General features: G+C 43.1%; 1 protein-coding gene across 12 annotated transcripts in view; it reads left to right on the top strand.

Annotated features, from left to right (window-relative positions):
* Window positions 1–21855, top strand: part of RIMBP2 (RIMS binding protein 2) — a 716511-nt gene that overhangs the window by 129178 nt on the left and 565478 nt on the right. For 8 of the 12 annotated variants that reach the window (XM_068119472.2, XM_068119471.2, XM_068119470.2 and 5 more), the window contains one exon: window positions 195–299. The exons of the other annotated variants lie outside the window; for them this stretch is intronic. In XM_068119472.2, the coding sequence (XP_067975573.2) occupies window positions 195–299 (105 nt within the window). The remainder of the gene's footprint in view (window positions 1–194; window positions 300–21855) is intronic. 12 annotated transcript variants of the gene reach the window in all.

Here is a 21855-nt window from a genome sequence, read left to right as displayed (position 1 = left end):
AGAAGAAGACGTTTTGGTCGCATATAAACATACATACAAACAAACAAACATACATAACCATATACGTTTGCTCTATTATAATAAGATACCTTGTTGGATGAAAATAAATAGGATATTCTTTACAAATGCAGAAGAATACATATTTATGAGTGCCAGTGGCTTGTTCACTAATGACCCTGCTTGACCTTCTGTAGCACATGCGTGAGGCAGCTGAGCGTCGACAACAGCTGGTGCTGGAGCATGAACAAGCTGTGGTTGAGTTACATACCAAACAGGAAGAAATTGCTCAGCTGCAGAGGGTACGATTGCACCACATTCATACAGTCGTGGCCAAAAATATTGGCACCCTTGCACATTTTTCAAATAATGCACCATTTCTTCCAGAAAATTGTTGAAATTTATAAATCTTTTGGTATCCACATTTGTATTTCTTTAGTTTGCAGTGCAACAAAACAAAAAAGCTGAAAAAATTACGAAATCTTATCTTTTTACACACAGAAATCCTACAATAGCCCGGGCAATATTATTGGCACCTTTTGGAAGTTGTTAGAAATAATTAGATTTCAAGCAGGTGATGCTCCTTTACTTTGGAATTGAACTCACATGTGGTGAGTTGCAGGTGCCTGCAATATAAAAATCACTCATTCAACCAGTTTTAATGGAGAAAAGGAGTCATGCTGCTGTTTTGTGTCACTGGGTGTACCGCAACGAGCATGGAGAAAAGAAAGAAAACCAGAGAATTGTCTGAGGAGGTCAGACACAAGAATATAGCCAAGCATGGGCAATCTCAAGGCTACAAGTCCATCTCCAGAGACCTTGATTTTCCTGTGTCCACCATACGCAATGTTATCAGGACCTCAACCAACTGCCAAACAAATTCAAGCTGACCTTCAGACACAAGGTACGACAGTTTCAACTCGCACCACCCTTCGCCAACTTAATGAAAGGGGGTTCTATGGTAGGAGACCCAGGAGGACCCCACTGCTGAGACAGAGACATAAGAAAGCCCAACTGGAGTTTGGCAAAACACACCTGAACAAGCCATAATAATTCTGGGAGAATGTGCTGTGGACAGATGAGACCAAATTGGAGCTTTTTGGTAAAGCACATCATCTCTATGTTTACAGAAAGCAAAATGAAGCCTTCAAAGAAAAGAACAGCTTCCCTACAATCAAACATGGAGGAGGTTCAGTGATGTTCTGGGGTTGCTGTGCTGCCTCGGGCACTCGGTGGCTTGAATGTGTGCATGGCATCATGAAATCAGGAGATTACCAAGGCATTTTGGAACACAATGTTCAACCCAGTGTCAGAAAGATGGGCCACCGTCGAAGGTCATGGGTCTTGCAGCAGGAAAATGACCCCAAACACACTTCAAAAAGTACCCAGGAATGGTTCAAGCCAAAACGCTGGACTGTTCTGAAGTGGCCAGCAATGAGTCCATATCTAAATCCCATTGAACACCTGTGAGGAGATCTGAAAACGGCAGTTGTGAGAAGGCACCCTTCAAATCTGGGAGTACTGGAGCAGTTTGCACAAGACGAATGGGCCAAACAGTCAGTAGGGAGGTGTAGGAAGCTCATTCATGGCTATAGGAAGCGCTTGACTGCAGGAATTTTGTCCAAAGGCTGTTGTTGAAGATGCACACATATTGAATGTTCGCACACACCAGGAACAATTATCGAAGATTTATTTTCTGTAGAAGATTCACTTGATTATAACGAGGATTGCAACAAAGTTAGCATTACACTGCACCAACATATACCACAGACCCAACACAACATTTCAAGCCATACTTCTGCCTGACTCGGTTTAAATTGGTCCTTTTATAGCATTTCTGCAAACAAAGGAACGTCTCTTGAAGCCTTGAGGAGTCAGGCTGAGGAATGAGGAGTCAGGGGTTAGTTAGAGACAGGTTGGTGCCCATGGACACTGTAGAATATCTGTTAAACATTTCAACACAGGCCATAAAAGATAGGCAACATTAGGTGAAGGAGTGCAGACATGGTATCTTCGTCATACTGGCACCTACTGGAGACTACATCTAGTCTTGTCTGGCAAAACGGCTTCATTCGACTTTTGTATATTTCAATACCTTAAAAATATTGTATTTCTTCCTTGTACAGATTATCAATGTAAGCTTTATTCCTATAAGTATTTCTAAGCACAGCAAACCCACAAGTTCTACAACCGATAATGCAGATTGATCAAAGACTCATCACTGAAATATATGCTTAATTTTTATTGGATATATATATATATATATATATATATATATATATATATATATATATATATATATATATATATATATATATATATATATATATAAGTGTTATGTGTGGATAAGTTCTGAGGAGATTGCTGCTGGCTCAATAGCGCAGTGGACTGTTGACGCGTAATCAATGGAGGTTCCTGGTTCGAGCCCCGCATTGTCAGGATTTTTTCACACTTAGCCCCTCGCAGGAATTTGATTCCTGTTTCTAAAAAAAAAAAAAAAAATAAATAAATAAATATATATATATATATATATACAGACTTGCCATTTAATATGGAATATTTTTTTGTGGGGGTGAACTTACTTTTCAAGATGACTTAGAACCAAAAGTTCATTGGAATTATGTTGAAATCATTCTAGATTTTGTTAATGTGACCTTTAAAAGAAACAAAAACCACATTTGACATTTAGAAGCAAATAAATTGATCCTTGAAAGTGATGTAAACTGATATCGAACTCAATTCACAGACAGTACTGTGTTAAACTTCTGTACGTTTTCCAGAAGTATCTCTATTTTGCACATTAGCCAAATTTTTTTTCAACAAAAACAAAAGCTAAATTATGACTGGGATTACGGACAGTAAAATTACAGTTCAGTATTTCGTGTAACCCCCACGAGCATTCAGGAGAGCACGTACACATCGAGGCATGCTGTTCACGAGATTTGCCAAGGTTTGGACAGGAATCGCTTGCCATGCAGTGACAATAGTCTGCTGCAATTCACGCACAGAGGTGTGAATTGGTTGCTGGTTGAACAGCTGGTTCAAGTTGTCGATTTGACGCGTTAATTCTGCCCACAAGTTCTCTATCGGATTCATATCCGGGGACATGGCAGGCCACTCCATATGCTCTACACCACGGTCAGCAAGAAAGTGTTGGATCATGCGAGCACGATGAGGCCGTGCATTGTCATCTTGGAAGACAAAGTTTCCTCGAAAGGCTGCACGAGCAAATGGAAGCAATGTTTCTTCCAGAATGACCCTGTACTTGAACTGGTTCAGGTTTCCATTCAGAACAACCAGGTCAGTTTTGCCCCCTGCATGAAAAGCAGCCCAAACGGTCACCCCACCATCTCCAGCTTGGACTCTTGGCACTATACAATCTTCGTTGTGGGCTTCATGCACTTGTCTGCGCACTCGGACGTGGCCAACTTGACTATAGACCAGAAATCTAGACTCGTCACTGAAGGTCACGTGATTCCAGTGTCCTGGCTGCCATTGACGGTGCTCTCTGGCCCACTGCAATCGGCGCTGGCTGTGTTGTCTGGTCAGGCGTGGCTTTCTCAGGGGACGCCTGGCACGATAGCCTGCTTGAACCAGTCGTTGGTTGACTAGCTTTCTGTATACAGACACATTTGTCAGTTGCTGCCACTCAGCCCTAAGCCGATTAGCTGACTTGGTACGGCCATTGCAGACTAACCGGTGCAGCTGGCGATCATCTCTCCTTGTGGTTCTGCGTGGACGTCCTGGCCTCGGTATTGGAGTAGGGACACCCCTCTGAGCATTTCCTTTCAGGATCTTTGACACCTGACCTTGAGTGATGCCATACTGCCGAGCAATAGCACGCTGTTTCATGCCAGAATTTCGTAAAGCCACCACTCCATGACAAACAGCATTGTCAAGTTGACGGACCATCTCCAGAGGAAGCGGCAATAACTTTTGTAGATGTGCAGCAGTTGTTTTCCACTAATACAGAACGCAACAAACCTTATATACTCGATTGTGAAGCCAATCGTCAAATGTACCTGTCCTTACATTTTGTCACGCCACCTGTGATATAATCCTGTTATTGACTTCTTGCTGCGAAAGACAGTGACATGGTTCTTTCAACAAAGACATCACCGAAGGGTAAAAGAAACTCACCAGATTGATATACTGAGTTCAGAAAGTAAACCCAAGTCAAGAAAAAAAAAATATTCCATATTAAATGCCAAGTCTGTGTATATATATATATATATATATATATATATATATATATATATATATATATATATATATATATATATATATATATATATATATATATATATATATATATATATATATATATATATATATATATATATATTAGTGTGTTCAGAAATTATATGGTGTGAAAATTTTTTTTTATTTCAAAAACGCATAGCCTCTAATGTTGTGAGGTTGGACATTATGAACAAATTTGACAACTTTCAGGTGGATCAGTATACATTAAGTGACAGCTCAAGTCATATGTAGAAATGAAAAAAGAACCAATTTTTCGGAAAACTAGTGATTTAATATAGCTTTCAATGCTTTACTTTTTAAATCATTTAATTACTCAAAAACATATTTTTCAATTAAGAAAATTATAAGTCATATGTCAAATGTTTTCACATGATAGAAACCACTGTCTTTATCATATTAAGTAGATATCATTAGGTTGTGTTGTCCTCAAAGAAATGTTTCTTCAGTGGCTTTCTGATCAATTTCCTGTGTTGTTCTACCACTTGGAAGATGAGCTGACGCTGTTCTTCATCATGAGTGAGGGCAAGGTTGATATCTGTAGCCAACTTTACGGCACGTTCAGCACAATCATTGACCACACGTAGTGCAGAAACTTTTTCTTGGGCAAGAATATAGTCTTGATTCGAGCTCCATGTTTCAGGGGAACTCCTTTGACAACTTCAGAGCACAGAAGAGATTGAGAGACCTTCTTGTCACAAACTCAGCTAGCTGCCTCCCTTTGAATGTGTGACTGGCAGGAACATGAACTCTTCTCACATCTTCTTTCATCTCAGGCTTTTCTAAGGAGATTACCACATCCTTTTTCACCTCCACTCCAATTTTGTCAGAGAAGAGAACTAAGCCAACCAAATCTTCACTCAAATACCATAGATGACTCCTCAATTTTGACAGAGCCATCTTGGCAACTTTTTGATCGACTTCAGAGTAGTCTTCCATAGCTTGAAGAAGGTGTAAGTCATTGGAAGGTGCATTGCAAGTATCATTTGCAGTGAACCATGCTTTTACATACAAGGTGACTGTGAAGAGACAAATACGTCTTAGTGACTGGAATTCATGTGCAGATAGCTGAAACTGGTCGTGAAAACAGGATATCTTGAGGCAGTATATGCCTTTAGCCATCCAGCGTGCACGATGGTATGCTCCAGGTGGGCTGAACTTTACATGTCCTTCCACATTATCTCCAAGTGTGATGAGAGCCAGTCTAATGAATTCCAAATAGTCATCTCTTGGCTGTTTGTCCATTAGTTGACTGCGAAGAAAAGTTATTGCAGAGTCGCGATTGTTTTCAAACCAAACCTTCTCACTGCCATCAAGGCTTGTGGCAAGTGATGCAAACTTGCTTGTGTCAATGGAAGTCCAATGCTTCTTAAAGCGACCGAAAATGCCAATTTGTGGTCCAGATGCAACAAAGAATGTGTCAAATACAGCTGAAGCAATGATTTCAAATATGTGATGCCGACAAGCCAAAAACAGTAGGCGTTTGTTTAAGGCATTTTGAATGATTGTGATTGCACCCATATGGAGTCCTGTATTTGTGCTTGTTGTGTCAAAACATAATCCAGCAAGCCATTCAGACACACCATCCCATTCATTGATGAACTTAATGACTGCTTCTCCCATCAGGATTCCAGTACCAGATTGAAGTTTTGGAATGCCAAGAAGCTTTTCTTCGTCTTTTCCAGATACAACAACAGGCAAACGATCAGCCATTGTACCATCATTGTCTGGCATCAGCTTGCCATCAAAATGTACAACAAGAGGCGTATCAGGCGAAAAGTTTTCCTGAATAGTTTCTCCAATTGACTTGCGGACTGTCCTTCGAGCTTCATAAAGTGAAGTTGTTGACAGTGTCAGTTTGCTTACAGGGACCCCAGCAGCTTTCAGTGCAGGACCAATGATGTGCATTGCTTCACGTGCTGTAGTTCCAGTTCTATCCAAACTTGCTGCAACTAAAGGGTCTTCTACGATGCAACGTTTGTCCAACTTCATAGTCATTGGAGTTGTTGCTCCTGATGTTTCAGGCGTATCGATTTGTTTTGAGAAATATTTGTTAATCTCCACAGGCTCATCATCATTTGCAGATTCTTCACCTGTTGATTGTGATGAATCATCCAGCACTTCAGTAGGGTTCATCACCATCTGTTTTTTTGCTTCCTGTTCTTTTTCAATGCGCATCATCTCTTCACCTTGTCGTTTCTGTCGTTTCTCTTCTCGCTTTTTGAACTGCAAGTCTTCTCTGGTCATTATCATCTTCCTGGGTCCTTGTTGATCTTGAAGGAACTCAAAATCCTGTGGAATTTTGATAAGCTGTTCAGAATTAGCATGTGATAGATCAAATAGCTGATTCAGTTTATGGCTAAAATCAGTCTCCAATTGACCCTGCCTCTCCGTTCGCCGTGCCTTCTTTTTCCTAAGAAGGACATACTCCTGATAGAAAGCTTTAAGTTTTGCAATTGCATTTGGTTTGTGCTTTGTGGGAATGTCAGCCATATGCCAAAACTGAAGTACATCATCAATGACATTTGAACAGCTTCTTGGAACATCCAGTTTGTTGATCTTCAAATCGAAGAACAGACGACATAATACTTGACGATTGGTGGGTAATTGATTGCCCTCAAGTGCCGGAATCATTTCTCCCAGCAACCAAATGCTGAGAGAATCGTTTGTTTGATAACCTGCTGCAACTGCTGCACTCATCATTGGTTGATTACTGCAAAAAAGGGAAAAAGAGAAACTTTATTTTTATACAAATATCAAATTCTTGCATAATAACATATATAATATGCAATACATTGTATAATGTATAGTGTATACTAATACATAAGCGTTACAATGTATATATATTATATAATATATACGTTAGCTCATTCAAAACTTTGGGTCTGTTGAGCTGTCACTTAATTATAATGGATTGACTTGAAATTTTTTCCAGTTGTTCATTACCCGTTTCCTCATGTTTTGAGCACCTATGCATATCAAATTTCAGATTTTTTTTTCTGAACACCCTCGTATGTATACACAAAGAATTAAGTTAAGCACCCCTACACAAAGAATTAAGTTAAGCACCCCCTAATCCTGTCCTGAACCTGAACCCCCTCGAGCACGTTTGGGACATGTTGGGACGACAAATTGCGAAGATGGTCCCTCCAATAGCCAATCTGGATGAATTGGAACGTGCATTACATCGGGAATGGAACAACCTGCCACAGCAACGCATACGACGGCTTACAGGGTCTATGAGACGTAGGGTTGAGTCAGTGATCCGATCACGTGGGTCCTACACACGTTATTGACGCAAAGATCGCTAGAGGTCTTCTCAGAACAATGACTGTACGTTAGAAAACATAAACGTCATCCACACTGTCCGTGATGGACCTATAGCTCCATACTTAAATTGAGGTGAAAATATGCCTAAAATTCCCAAAAAAATTCACCTTAAATTATTCAGAATAAAATATTGAAAACGGCATGATATGTTTTTATGTGACCATAATATCACTTCTCCAGAAAATATAGCAATATCATGGGTATATTACACTGTTTTGACGACAACAAACTTGTAATGTGCGAGGTTGTAAAAAAACGGGGGGGGGGTGCTTAACTTAATTCTTTGTGTATATATATATATATATATGTATGTGTATATATGTATGTATGTATATATATATCTGTGCAGCGTCTGTCCTGTGTTGTGTTGTGTTGTCTTAGCACTGAACTACTCTCTCAAACACTTGTGAAATCGTACCAAACTTCTGTTATGCACATATCTCTCCCGTCGGTATGTCCTAAGGGTATTTTTTTTGAAATTTTTTCCAATGTTTTATTTTTTTTGGAATTTTTTGGGGAATTTTTTTTTTCAACTTCAATTGTTTATAAAATGTGATATCACGTATATTACAAATACATTTGTGCCAAATAATTGTTTGAATTATGATTGGTTTAAACCATGACAAAACGGCAACTCGGGTACAATCATTTATCTATATATCTACACATCGGGGCAGTGTCTGTGTTCTCACTTAACGACTCCCTCAAACTTTTGTTTCCGTGGTTGTGAGGTGTTTTTAAATGACGCTGTGGTGAGGAGTTTTTAATTTTGTGGCTGTGAGGTGTTTTATTACATGTTTTATGGCTGTGAGGTGTTTTGAATTACTTGGTGGTGAGGTGTTTTGAATTACTTGGTGGTGAGGTGTTTTGAATTACTTGGTGGTGAGGTGTTTTCAATTACTTGGTGGTGAGGTGTTTTCAATTACTTGGTGGTGAGGTGTTTTGAATTACTTGGTGGTGAGGTGTTTTGAATTACGTGGTGGTGAGGTGTTTTTATTACGTGTTTGATGGCTGTGAGGTGTTTTTAATTTCGTGGTGGTGAGGTGTTTTTATTACGTGTTTTATGGCTGTGAGGTGTTTTTATTACGTGTTTTATGGTTGTAAGGTGTTTTTATTACGTGTTTGATGGCTGTGAGGTGTTTTTATTACGTGTTTGATGGCTGTGAGGTGTTTTTATTACGTGTTTGATAGCTGTGAGGTGTTTTTATTACGTGTTTGATGGCTGTGAGGTGTTTTCAATTTCGTGGTGGTGAGGTGTTTTTAATTTTGTGGTGGTGAGGTGTTTTTATTACGTGTTTGATGGCTGTGAGGTGTTTTTATTACGTGTTTGATGGCTGTGAGGTGTTTTCAATTTCGTGGTGGTGAGGTGTTTTTAATTTCGTGGTGGTGAGGTGTTTTTATTACGTGTTTGATGGCTGTGAGGTGTTTTTATTACGTGTTTGATGGCTGTGAGGTGTTTTTATTACGTGTTTGATAGCTGTGAGGTGTTTTTATTACGTGTTTGATGGCTGTGAGGTGTTTTCAATTTCGTGGTGGTGAGGTGTTTTTAATTTTGTGGTGGTGAGGTGTTTTGAATTACGTGGTGGTGAGGTGTAATCGTTCCAAGCTTCCAGTCTGCACCTACCCCTCCCCGATGTGTGTGTTGAGGGGTTCTTTCTTGAAAAAAAAAAAACATTCAACCTAAATCTTCAACCAAAATTGCCTATAAAATTGTAATATCACAAACACAACAAATACATTTGTGCAAAGTAATTGTTTGTATTATGATTGGTGGAAATCATGACAACACAGCAACTCAGGTACAGTCATTTGCCTCAGGTAAAATAAGCCCGTACCTCAGTAACGACGCTCGGTGAGGCGAGCGGAGCGAGCCGAGTCAAGCTAGTATATATATATATATATATATATATATATATATATATATATATATATATATATATATATCTATATATATATATATCTATATATATATATATATATATATATATATATATATATATATATATATATATATATATATATATATATATACACATATACACATATATATATATACATATACACACAGACTTGGCATTTAATATGGAATATTTTTTTTTTCTTGACTTGGGTTTACTTTCTTAACTCAGTATATCAATCTGGTGAATTTCTTTTACACTTTGGTGGTGATTTATTTGTTAAAAGAACCATGTCACTGATTGTCTGTCACAGCAAGAAGTCAACAACAGGATTATATCACAGGTGGCGTGGCAAAATGTACGGACAGGTGCATTTGATGATTGGCTTCACAGTCGGGTATACAAGGGTTGTTGCGTTCTGTATTAGTGGAAAACAACTGCTGCATGTCTCCAAAAGTTATTGTCGCTTCCTCTGGAGATGGTCCGTCAACTCGACAATGCTGTTTGTCATGGAGTGGTGTCTTTACGAAATTACGGCATGAAACAGCGTGCTATTGTTCGGCAGTATGGCATCACTCAAGGTCAGGTGTCAAAGATCCTGAAACGAAATGCTCAGAGGGGTGTCCCTACTCCAATACCGAGGCCAGGACGTCCCCGCAGAACCACAAGGCGCGATGATCGCCAGCTGCACTGGTTAGTCCGCAATGGCCGTACCAAGTCAGCTAATCGGCTTAGGGCTGAGTGGCAGCAACTGACAAATGTTCCTGTATCCAGAAGGCTAGTCAACCAACGACTGGTTCAAGCAGGCTATTGTGCCAGGTGTCCTCTGAGAAAGCCACGCCTGACCAGACAACACCGCCAGCGCCGATTGCAGTGGGCCAGAGAGCACCGTCAATGGCAGCCAGGACACTGGAATCACGTGATCTTCAGTGACGAGGCTAGATTTCTGGTCTATCGTCAAGATGGCCGCGTCCGAGTGCGCAGACAAGTGCATGAAGCCCACGACGAAGATTGTATAGTGCCAAGAGTCCAAGCTGGAGGTGGTGGGGTGACCGTTTGGGCTGCTTTTCATGCAGGGGGCAAAACTGACCTGGTTGTTCTGAATGGAAACCTGAACCAGTTCAAGTACAGGGCCATTCTGGAAGAAACATTGCTTCCATTTGCTCGTGCAGCCTTTCGAGGAAACTTTGTCTTCCAAGATGACAATGCACGGCCTCATCGTGCTCGCATGATCCAACTCTTTCTTGCTGACCGTGGTGTAGAGCATATGGAGTGGCCTGCCATGTCCCCGGATATGAATCCGATAGAGAACTTGTGGGCAGAGTTAATGCGTCAAATCGACCACTTGGACCAGCAGCCGACCTCTGTGCGTGAATTGCAGCAGGCTATTGTCACCATGGCAAGCGATTCCTGTCCAAACCTTGGAAAATCTCGTGAACAGCATGCCTCAACGTGTACGTGCTCTCCTGAGTGCTCGTGGGGGTTACACGAAGTACTGAACTGTAATTTTACTGTTCGTAATCCCAGTCGAAATTTAACTTTTGTTTTTGTTAAAATTTTTTTTGCCTAATGTGCAAAATAAAGAGATACTTCTGGAAAACGTACAGAAGTTTAACAAAGTACAGTCCATGAATTGAGTTCGATATCAGTTTACATCACTTTCAAGGATCAATTAATTTTTTTCGAAATGTCAAATGTGGTTTTTGTTTCTTTTAAAGGTCACATTAACAAAATCTAGAACAATTTCAACATAATTCCAATGAACTTTTGGTGCTAAGACATCTTGAAAAGTAAGTTCACCCCCACAAAAAAATATTCCATATTAAATGCCAAGTCTGTAAATATATATATACAGTGCGTATCAAAAAAGGTAATCCGAATTCAAGGGGTTAATATGCAAAGGTTATTTAGTTTGACAATTTACATGTGGTTTACCAATTATGAGGAGAACGTCAGCTTTCCATTGATGCCTTTCATGCATCATTGCTGTCGCACATGACCGAGTACATGTTCATTGAAAATGACATGTTCAAATCGCATTTTTGCAAGTTTGGCTAATCGATGCAAATCAGGATAATTGGTGCAAAATGAACGTCAGATGTGAACTTTTCTCAGGAATGATTGGCCTTTATGCACCCACACCTTCAACATGTCCTGTTTCTGTTCATGGTTCTTGTTCTGGTTTCTTGCAAAAAGCGCAAGTAGGCCCGGAGGAAAAACTCGTGGTCTGCCTCGAGCCCCCCGGAAGATAAGTCTGTCTTGGAACTGTAGACTTCTGATCCCTAAGAGTCGCGATATCAGATCTGTCCTCAGTCATCTCTAGGCCGCCCCCATGGATCTTCGTTCTCCGCACCGGATTTACCATAACTCCCCTGGCTAACTCTAGGCGGGAAGTTAGGTTTGTGGAACCCCATCCTGTGTGTCAAGGCAAGGTTTGTGGAACCTCATCCTGTGTGTCAATACAACTCTGGTACTTTCTTTTCATCCAGATGTACTTTAATGTCCGCGTGGACACACTGTTTGAATTCCTCCACCAAGATCAATTGTCGCAACAGTTTGAAGTCTTTCCCAATCCCCTTCGAGTCACACCACCGATCAAACATGGTTTCCTTCATTCTGGCAAACTCCACATGGGTCTCACTCTCCCTCTTCCTGGCATTCCTGAATTTTTGCCGGTAAGCTTCAGGGACCAATTCATCGGCTTTGAGAATGGTTTTCTTCACTATCTCATAATCTGCACATTGGTCAATCGGTAAAGTCGAATAGATATCTTGAGCTTTTCCCACCAGGACACTTTGCACTAACATAGTCCAGGACCCCACAGGCCATTTTAGCATTTGGGCCACTTTCTCAAAGTGTAAAAAAAACTTGGCTACCTCCTTTTCATAGAAGGGTGGAACCAGCCTCACATGCCTACCAACATCCCAAGTGTTCTGACTAGTTGTCGAACTAGCCGGCATGGATACGACTTCTCTCCGTTCTCCCATTAATTCCAGCTCCTTGAGTTTAAGCTCCTTCTGATACTCCATGTCACGTTCCTTTAACTCCCTTTCGGCTCTCCTTTCCTCTGCTCTTCTTTCCTCGGCTTTCCATTCCAACTCTTTTAACCTTTCCTGGCTCTGCAGTTGCATCTCCATTTTCCAGAGCTCCACATTTTCTTTTTCCTCGGGTAACCAATCCAAGGCTACCTCTGTCCATGTTCCTTGTCATGTCTGGATCTCTGCTTTCTTCATATGAGCTCGGACCTCCAAGTTAAAATGTTTGGCCAATATCAAGAGTTCCGATCTTTTTAACGCTTGGAACTGTGCCTCATTAGGGAACACCGCAAACCTTTCTGCGTCAAACACCATGGTGACTATCAGTTAACACCTGTTAACCTTCACACAAAAATTTTCAATTTTTTTTGAAAAATTTGGGAATGTTAGAAAAATTCCAAATTTGGGAGTTTTGGGAATGTTTGGGAATTCTATCCCGGATGATCCCCCAATTTCTGTTACGTGCTCCTCCCCAACCCCCGGTCACGGTGTGTACCTCTGAGCCCCGAGAGGAGTCACGGCAGAAAAATGTGCTATTCTGTATGTCAAAGATCAATGGTGAAGCCACACCAATTGTTACCAACAAACAAATATTGTATTAAGATCACACAAGAATAACAGTACAACAATAATAGTAATCAAAAGTACAATCAATATATATCCTATGATGGTTCCATCAGTTTCGTAATATATAACTCACTGTGCTCCAAGTGAGTGAAACAAGAACATTCCCAATGTCTCTTTCCCAGCTTCAAACCAAAGTTGATTCTGGTTTCAAGCCAAAGTCGATCCCGGCTTCAAGCCAAAGTCGATCCGCTCCAGCGATCGTCAGAACGATGTCTAATCGACACCAGAATCCCGTTCGGATGATAGTCACGGTCACGCGGCCAAAGCTGCGCAAAGGCGCCCTCGAGGCGACTGGGAAATCCAAAGGCGCCCTCCAGGCGACTGGGAAATCACACCCTCGGGTATGGACGTTTCACGGCTCCAAATCGGCGAACCTCTGATTTACCTTCAAAATCCACGTTACACACACCCACACCAGATAAACGTCTGAATGTGGTGAAAACGGCTGAAGCGAAGCAAAGACCTTGCGCAATGCGCAACGCGCATGAGTCAAAATGGCCGACGGCCCGTTCTCGAGGCGTAACGGCAGTCCAACGATTCTCTTCGGAATCGACCGCAAAACCTGACACGCAGGTTGATCTGTCACAGCGATAACAACTCTGTCGCAGGAATCCCTTTCCTGGGAAACCCAAAGTTCACTCGTGACACTTGCTCGCCAACGTTCGCTCCAGACCGCAAAGCAACTATGCTTCTTCTACAACTCACTCGCTCCGCCTTCTTTTTCTCCTCTTCCTCTTCTTCTTCGTCGTCGGTTCCGGTTTCATTTAAAACATTAACTTTTTTACATTTTGAAAATAGCAATATCTATTTCCCTCAAACGACAACAATAATAGCACATGGAATCAAAAATGTTTACAGTGGATGAAAACCACAACAACGGAAGTGACGAATCCGTAACAATATATATATATATATACAGTGATCCCTCGTTTATCGCGGGGGTTACGTTCCAGAACCCCCCGCGATAGACGAAAATCCGCGAAGTAGCGACCATATTTTTATTTTATTATTTATATATATTTTAAAGCTTTATGACCCTCCCCACACTCTTATTAACCTTTCCCACACTCTTATTAACCTTTCTCACACTCTTATTAACCTTTCCCATACTCTTATAAACACTTCCTATACTCTTAAACACTTTTTACACTCCTAAACATACGTAATTTTAACAACATATAAAATTCTAATGGGTACTCACGATTGAAGATACTGTAGCGACCCATGGGTTCCCCAAGCAAGACCAGCATCAGAATCTCCTTGCTCCAGCCGGTGACGTCACCGGCGGGGATCCCCGGTGCCAGAGTGGCTGGTCACGTGACCGCCAAAGCGTGCCGCGCGTGCGGGTATAATCAGCTACACCTGTTGATCACGTGACCGCCGAAGCACGCCACGCTTGAGAGGCGTGGCTTTCGGTTTCTGGTTGTGCTTTATAATGCAGCCCGATAAATGGGCTTTTCAGTGTTCCCGAGTTGGTTTTGAGAATAAATATCTTCTCGGACGAGTTTGTGTCTTGCCCGTCATTTCGTCCGTATCAAGCAAGAGCCCCGGCTCTTCAATACTACAACTTGCGTGAGGAAGATGATGATGAATTAGCTGTGCAGTACTGATGACGATGAAGGTGATGACGATGATGAATGTACTGCACAGCCAGAAAGAGCATTACAGTTACCCATTACGTGGGTAACTAGCGCAAATGGAAGCTGCCGCATCTGCGTTTTCCATACGCACGACTCTTTGTCTCTTTGTCTACTGTTCTACTGTACACTATGTACAGTATTTTATTTCTTGTAATATGTTTTAATTACTGTATTTTTCTTATTTTTTTACGTTTTTTAATTTTTTAGGCTAGTAAATGCTTATTTTACCACAAAAATATTTAAAATAATAGTATATAAAAATACATTTATACCGCAAAATCCCGCGATATAGCGAAAAATCGGCGATATAATTTTACATATACTAGCGAGAAAAACCCGCGATGTACTGAAGCCGCGAAAAGTGAACCGCGATATAGCGAGGGATGACTGTATATATATATATATATTGTTGCGGATACGGGGGACGGCACTCTCGTTAGCAAGGGGGGGGGTTAATCCCCTTGTCCTGTTAAGCTGGCCGTCCAACCGTTCCTGGGAGGATGACGTCACTTCCGGTCGATGGTACTTCGGGTCGTAAGCCCAATTTGTCTTACAACCTAAGTATTACCACCGGCCGTCAGTGAGGAAATACTCCCACCTGGGCCGCAGCGTAATGGATGGATTGCGCCGAGCGAAGCGAGTTGCGACTCGGGCCGTTAACGATGACTAAACCCGATTATAGCGGTTCCTACTCCTGCCACAGATATCAATAGGGAAAACACGAAAGCGATCGGATGAGAAAGAAACCAAAGTAAGAAGAAAGAACACAGGTTTATTAACTAACTATAAGGAAATGAAAGGGGCGAGTATATACAGGAAATGGAAGGAGCAGAAGGACACAGAGCAATTCTTAAACAGGCTTACTTTTCCCCAGGACAATGCAGACACAACAAACTCACGTACACGAATGGGAATTGCAGGCAGGAATGGCTGGAAGGATGAGACGGGCAGACGGTCCACAGAGCTGGCAGGCAGGGAGGTCCGGGGATCGCGGCACGCCGTTGGTGTCCCGCGTGCACGCCCTCACTCAGGTTCAGCGGCGAAAACCCGGTCGTCAGCGCTGGTTATTACTCAACTCAACTGCAGCTCGTCTCTCGCAGCTTATCTGAATTCTCTCTGAATTCTACTGCAGCACGTCTCTGACTCGATTCAACTGCAGCACATCTCAGCTCAGCTGGTGTCTCTTGGTTCTTCCTCCTCGGTCATCTCCCTAAGCAGTCCCTCCTCTTGCCTTTTATCGGCCGTCGCCGGAACAAGCCGCGGGCTGCGAGGGCACGCCTACCGGGTCGCTCACCGCGGTGCTGGTTGGCTGGTTAGGGCTGGCTGACCACCTTTTATGACGAGTTGGTGCCACGCCTGTGATCCGGCGGCTCCTCCCCCCTTCTTCTCTGTTCTTGGCCTCGTGCGCAATGGAGTTTTGGCGGCTTAGGCTGGCACTTTGAAGAGATGATTGGGGAAGTTGAAGGGGACCTATCTTATTTGATTAATGCAACGTAGAGTCAAACTATTGGAGACACAGCCTTACCTGAGACACATAATAACGAAATAACTACGAAGAGGGCCTATGGTTCGCTACGTGTTGCAATGTGGACTAACTAGGAGACGACCTTTGACCTTTACAAGAAATGGAGGTATTTACAAAAAGAATTATTTTCAAAGGGGTATATTTACAACAATTTACAAGTGCAGTGCTGCACAAAGGTGCCCTCCAGGCGACTGGGAAATCACACCCTCGGGTATGGACGTTTCACGGCTCAAAATCGGCGAACCTCCGATTTACCTTCAAAATCCATGTTACACACACCCACACCAGATAAACGTCTGAATGCGGTGAAAACGGCTGAAGCGAAGCAAAGACCTTGCGCAATGCGCAAAGCGCGTGAGTCAAAATGGCTGATGGCCCGTTCTCGAGGCGTAACGGCAGTCCAACGATTCTCTTCGGAATCGACCGCAAAACCTGACACGCAGGTTGATCTGTCACAGCGATAACAACTCTGTCGCAGGAATCCCTTTCCTGGGAAACCCAAAGTTCACTCGTGACTCTTGCTCGCCAAAGTTCGCTCCAGACCGCAAAGCAACTATGCTTCTTCTCCGACTCACTCGCTCCGCCTTCTTTTTCTCCTCTTCCTCTTCCTCTTCTTCTTCGTCGTCGGGTCCGGTTTCATTTAAAACATTAACTTTTTTACATTTTGAAAATAGCAATATCTATTTCCCTCAAACGACAACAACAATAGTACATGGAATCAAAAATGTTTACAGTGGATGAAAACCACAACGGAAGTGACGAATCCATAAATATATATATATATATATATATATATATATATATATATATATATATATCGCCGTGTGACTTCCCTGTGTGGTGAACACCGAGATTGGCCGAGTGACACGGATGACCAAACGAGCTTAATACTCTGAAGCAGTCCCAAATCAGTCCTGTTCAATCCCAAAAGTGACGGTATTCTTTACACGCGAGGGAAAAGGGGGATGACTGACTTACCTGGACTGCCTCCACCCGACGACTTCACACCTGTATAAATTAACTCAAACAACAGGAATTAAAATGTACAAAAATAAACAGGTTTATTAAAGAAAATGCCGGTAACAAAGAAAACACGATAAAACAGCATTCCTAATTGGAGCGCTCCCATCCAGACCCGGATACAGACGAGGGATAAAAGAACTGAAAATAAATACGTGTAATTTTATTGGGCACTTAGCTCAACTCAGCTGGTGTCTCGCCAGGAATCGTCCAGGCCCCAAGCGCGCAATCCAGGCGTGGCTCCAGCCTTGGCGGGAAGAAGGCCTCAGTACGCCCTCGTACACTAGGCCGCGCTCGTTGGCACGAAGGAGGCCTCACGCGCGAAGTGAACGAGCAGACGCGCAACCCGCTCTTCCAGTCGTGCCTGTCCTCACGATATCTGCATGGAAAACCGCGGTTCACAGCCCGCGGCTCTTCCTCCTCACGCCCACCAGCAAGATGTCCTAACAGTGATAGGCCTGATCACCGACAGGGCGAGATGGCCTACAGGAGAGAGGTCAACAACCTGACACAGTGGTGCCAGGAAAACAACCTCCTCTCTCAACGTCGAGAAAACAAAGGAGCTGATCGTGGACTTCAGGAAGAGAGTAGAGAGGCTGGACCCCATCGCCATTAACGAGTCTGCTGTTGAGAGAGTCAGCAGTTTCAAGTTCCTTGGCGTCCACATCACCGAGGACCTCACTTGGAATGAGCACACCAGTCAAGTGGTGAAAAAGGCTCAGCAACGCCTCTTCCACCTCAGACGGCTGAAGAAGTTTTGCATGGGGCCGAATATCCTACGGGCCTTCTATAGATGCACAATAGAGAGCATCCTGACTGGGTGCATCACTGCCTGCTATGGGAACTGCACTGCCCTCAACGCCAAAGCGCTGAGGAGGGTCGTACGGCCAGCCCAGCGCATCAGTGGATGTGAGCTTCCCTCCATCCAGGATATATACAATGGACAGTGTGTCAGAAAAGCCCGTAGGATTATAAAAGACCCCAACCACCCCAACCACGGACTGTTTCAGCTGCTACCGTCTGACAAGCGGTATCGCAGCCTCAAGGCCCGAACTAACAGGCTAAGAGACAGTTTTTTTCATCAGGCAACCAGGCTCATGAACAATGAACACTGATTGCCGGTGACCTGTTGCCTGTCTGACAGCTACACACTACTTATATTTTTATTACTGCCACTGTTATCACTTTATTATCACTGTTCATCACTTTATTATTACTGCTACTTATTATTATTATTGCTGCTATTTACCATTATTATTCTCTACTTACTATTATTATTCTTATGTTATTGTTGCTGTTGTCACTTTATTAATGAAAAACTCCTGCTTATTATTATTAGAGCTGCTACTTCCTCTTTATTCTTATTATATATTGTTATTATTGTTGCTATTTTTTATTCTATATTGTTATTTTATTTATTGTTACTGCAAAGTCAAGGAGCCAATGCTTCAGAATTTTACTGCCTTATATTTGTATGGGACATGTAATAATAAAGATTCTTGAATTGAATAACACGGCCGTTCGCGATGAGATCCACAACGAGAGACGAACCAGAAGGCCTGGTGTTGGCTTGGCGGTTAGGGTGCAGGCTTGGGATCCTTGGATCTTGAGCTCGAATCCCTGTCGATCGCTGAATTAATGCCAGGGGGGTTGACTCAGCCTGTCATCCTTCCGAGGTCGGCAAATTGAGTACCAGCTTGCTGGGATGAATGATCACGGTGTGTACCCCGATTTAGAATAGGTACACCGTATCCCTGCGCATCGTAAGAGCGTGACCAAGGGTTGGTGTCAGGAAGGGCATCCGGCCATAAAAACATTGCCTCAAACAGGGAACCATGATTGTAATGGGGCCCGCAAGGCTAACCCCCGCTCTAGCGGGGAAAATGGCCTTAAAACGATCATTCATATATATTCATGTGTTACCCAAAATGTCAAGTTTTTCAACTTTTCATGCCAGGAAATCTAGAAAATTTCGCAAAAAATACCAACCAGTAATTTGCAATCAGAATCAATTTCTAGGGTTCTAAAGGTTTTTTTCAAGCATAATGTTGGACAAGTAAAGTAAATAAAAGTACCATAAGAGTTATTGGCTGAGTGCCAATTACTTTTTTGGCACCTTGCCAATATTCTGTATTTTTCACTTTTTTTCCAAGCAAATAAGTTGTGACCAGCACTGATTTTAATTGGAATTTATGGGAAACAAACACGCACATGTTTCTTCTACTACTGCTGTATTTATTATGTACAACATAATCTGCATTGAATCTTCAAGCATAATCTGCATTGCAATTGTACACAAATGCTGTAAATCATCGCCCCCCCATCTGTACGCTAGCTCAAGCTGTCATGCCAAAATGTCAAGGCAAAATTACGAGTAGGCCTACATGTATAGAATTTTCACCCACATGCTTGGTGAAGCACCATTTACAAGAAGTATGTACACTAGGCTTGACTTATCCATGAAGGACAAGAATGCATGTGGCATCATACTACTTGCACTTGAAAACCCCATGGGATATTAAGTTGGCAGCCAGAAGTGTGATTCAAAGGTCAAGTCATTATCTTGTGAGCCTAATTCACAAAGTACATACAAGTACAGCATTTTTCAGTAAACGATATTCTTTGTCCAGTATACGAATAAAATATCATGCACACTGGATGCACAGCACTGAGCAGCATGCACAGGTCTTATCAACTGCACAAACTATAATGACTGTCTCAATCATTATCAGTCATGAGTCAACAAAATGAATCAGATTGTCATATAAGTAGTGGACAGGTCACAACACCCCTGTTGCTTCTGCGATGGCCTGCCGGCTTACAGTGAGAGCAGGTTGGCCTGGCACACTTGCCACCAACAGCAGCGGAGTCACCAGCTGGCCCTGGTTGCTGTGCAGCAGCAGCAGGCTTTGGCTCCGTTGGCAGGGGACAGATGAGGTCAGCGATCTCCTGAGGGCAGTATGGCCGCACTTTTTCATAGAGGTACCACTGCCTATCAAGCGGGATCCCTTTGTTGATGGTCGACTCGTGCAGCTCGCCCTCCAGGAACGTAGTGTCCGGCTGGCGCAGCATCTGGAAAGATACCTCATCTTGATCAGCCAGCTCCCGAAGATACACGACCCCAGGCTCCTGGGCGCTGAACCGGAAGTGGTGGTACCGGGTGATGTTGGGGATCGTGCGGAAGACTGGGGCAAACAACTTGCCCCAGTTGAAGAACAGCTGACCATCTGGTAGAAGCTGAGGTACATTGTACCCGCCCGGTGTAGACTGCTTGACAACCTGCGCGATCTGCTCCATTGATCCGGCCTTTGACCTGCACCACTTGTGCTTGAATGTGCCTCCGGCCAGGTCGCACCAGAACTTGGTGTGTCCTGCCAACATGGTGGACACCAGGATTGTTGTGTGGTGTCCAGTCATGCACCTCCACATCATGAACTGCATCACAGTGTTGTTGAGGTTTTGCCCCACACAGTTGTCGAAGTGCAGAGCCAGGTTCTACTCACCAAGACCGTGCTCAGCCAGGTAGTGATGGAACAGGCTGCAGGTTGCATTGGCACCTTTGCCATAGTAGTCAACCTTCGTCAATCAGGTAAAACACGGATCGCCCACTGGACTCATTGGATACAATGAAGACGGCACACTTCCTGCGGGTCAGGAAGTACACAGCGCTGGCCTGCTGGGCATCAGGAGCTCCTTCTCCATCCCATGACAATGCTCCCTGTAGTGGATGGCTGGGACCAACTTGATCACCTGGGAGCAGGGGTTACCTTGACCATAGCTCTTGGAGCAGCCACAGCCGGTCTTCCCAAAGAATTCTTTCTGAATCTGCAACATTATAATGTTATGATTACCTTAATAGATAACCATACACTAGCAGTAGGCCCTCCTAATGGGGGGCATAAGTACAACCACATTCATATCATATGTCAGATCTGCCACTTAGATGATCTGGAGAATTAAAATAATTCCATTAGTGGTCATTTATGCCTCAGATATTAAGGCCCTGACCACTCAACAATGTAGATGAGATGAGATCTGGAGACTGGGTCTGGGCCGAATGGGGTGAATCTAGTGCACTGCATTGCTATCATCGCCTACCAAAGTTTCACTGACATCCTTGAGTCTCAGGTCGTACCACTCGTCAGCTTCATCTTCATCTTCGTCAGGCGCAGACTCTTCTGCCAATGCCTCAACCTCGGGGGAGTCGGTTTCACTCTCGGGGTCAGTGTCAGCATAATCGAAATAGGTTTTCACCGTCTCCTCGAGGTCCTCGACGTCATTTTCCCCACATACAATTTGGGTGCGGGTGGAATCAAATCAAGCTAGTCACGTCCAGATGCAGAAACCACTGAAGAAACTGAGCCTTGCGAATCCATAGTCAACTGAACTCATCAATTCGATAAATTTCCCGACAATGTACCCAACCAAGGTCAACATCGGCCCAAACTTCCCGGAAATCCAAAACAAACTCGTGTAGCGACGAGCGCGCCACCAGGCGACTGTTGCCGCGGAATCGCGGAAAA

Source organism: Myxine glutinosa, chromosome 6 (assembly GCF_964187855.1).
Source record: "Myxine glutinosa chromosome 6, kmMyxGlut1.1, whole genome shotgun sequence".
Taxonomy (NCBI): domain Eukaryota; kingdom Metazoa; phylum Chordata; class Myxini; order Myxiniformes; family Myxinidae; genus Myxine; species Myxine glutinosa.
This window is presented reverse-complemented; position numbering and strand designations above follow the sequence as displayed.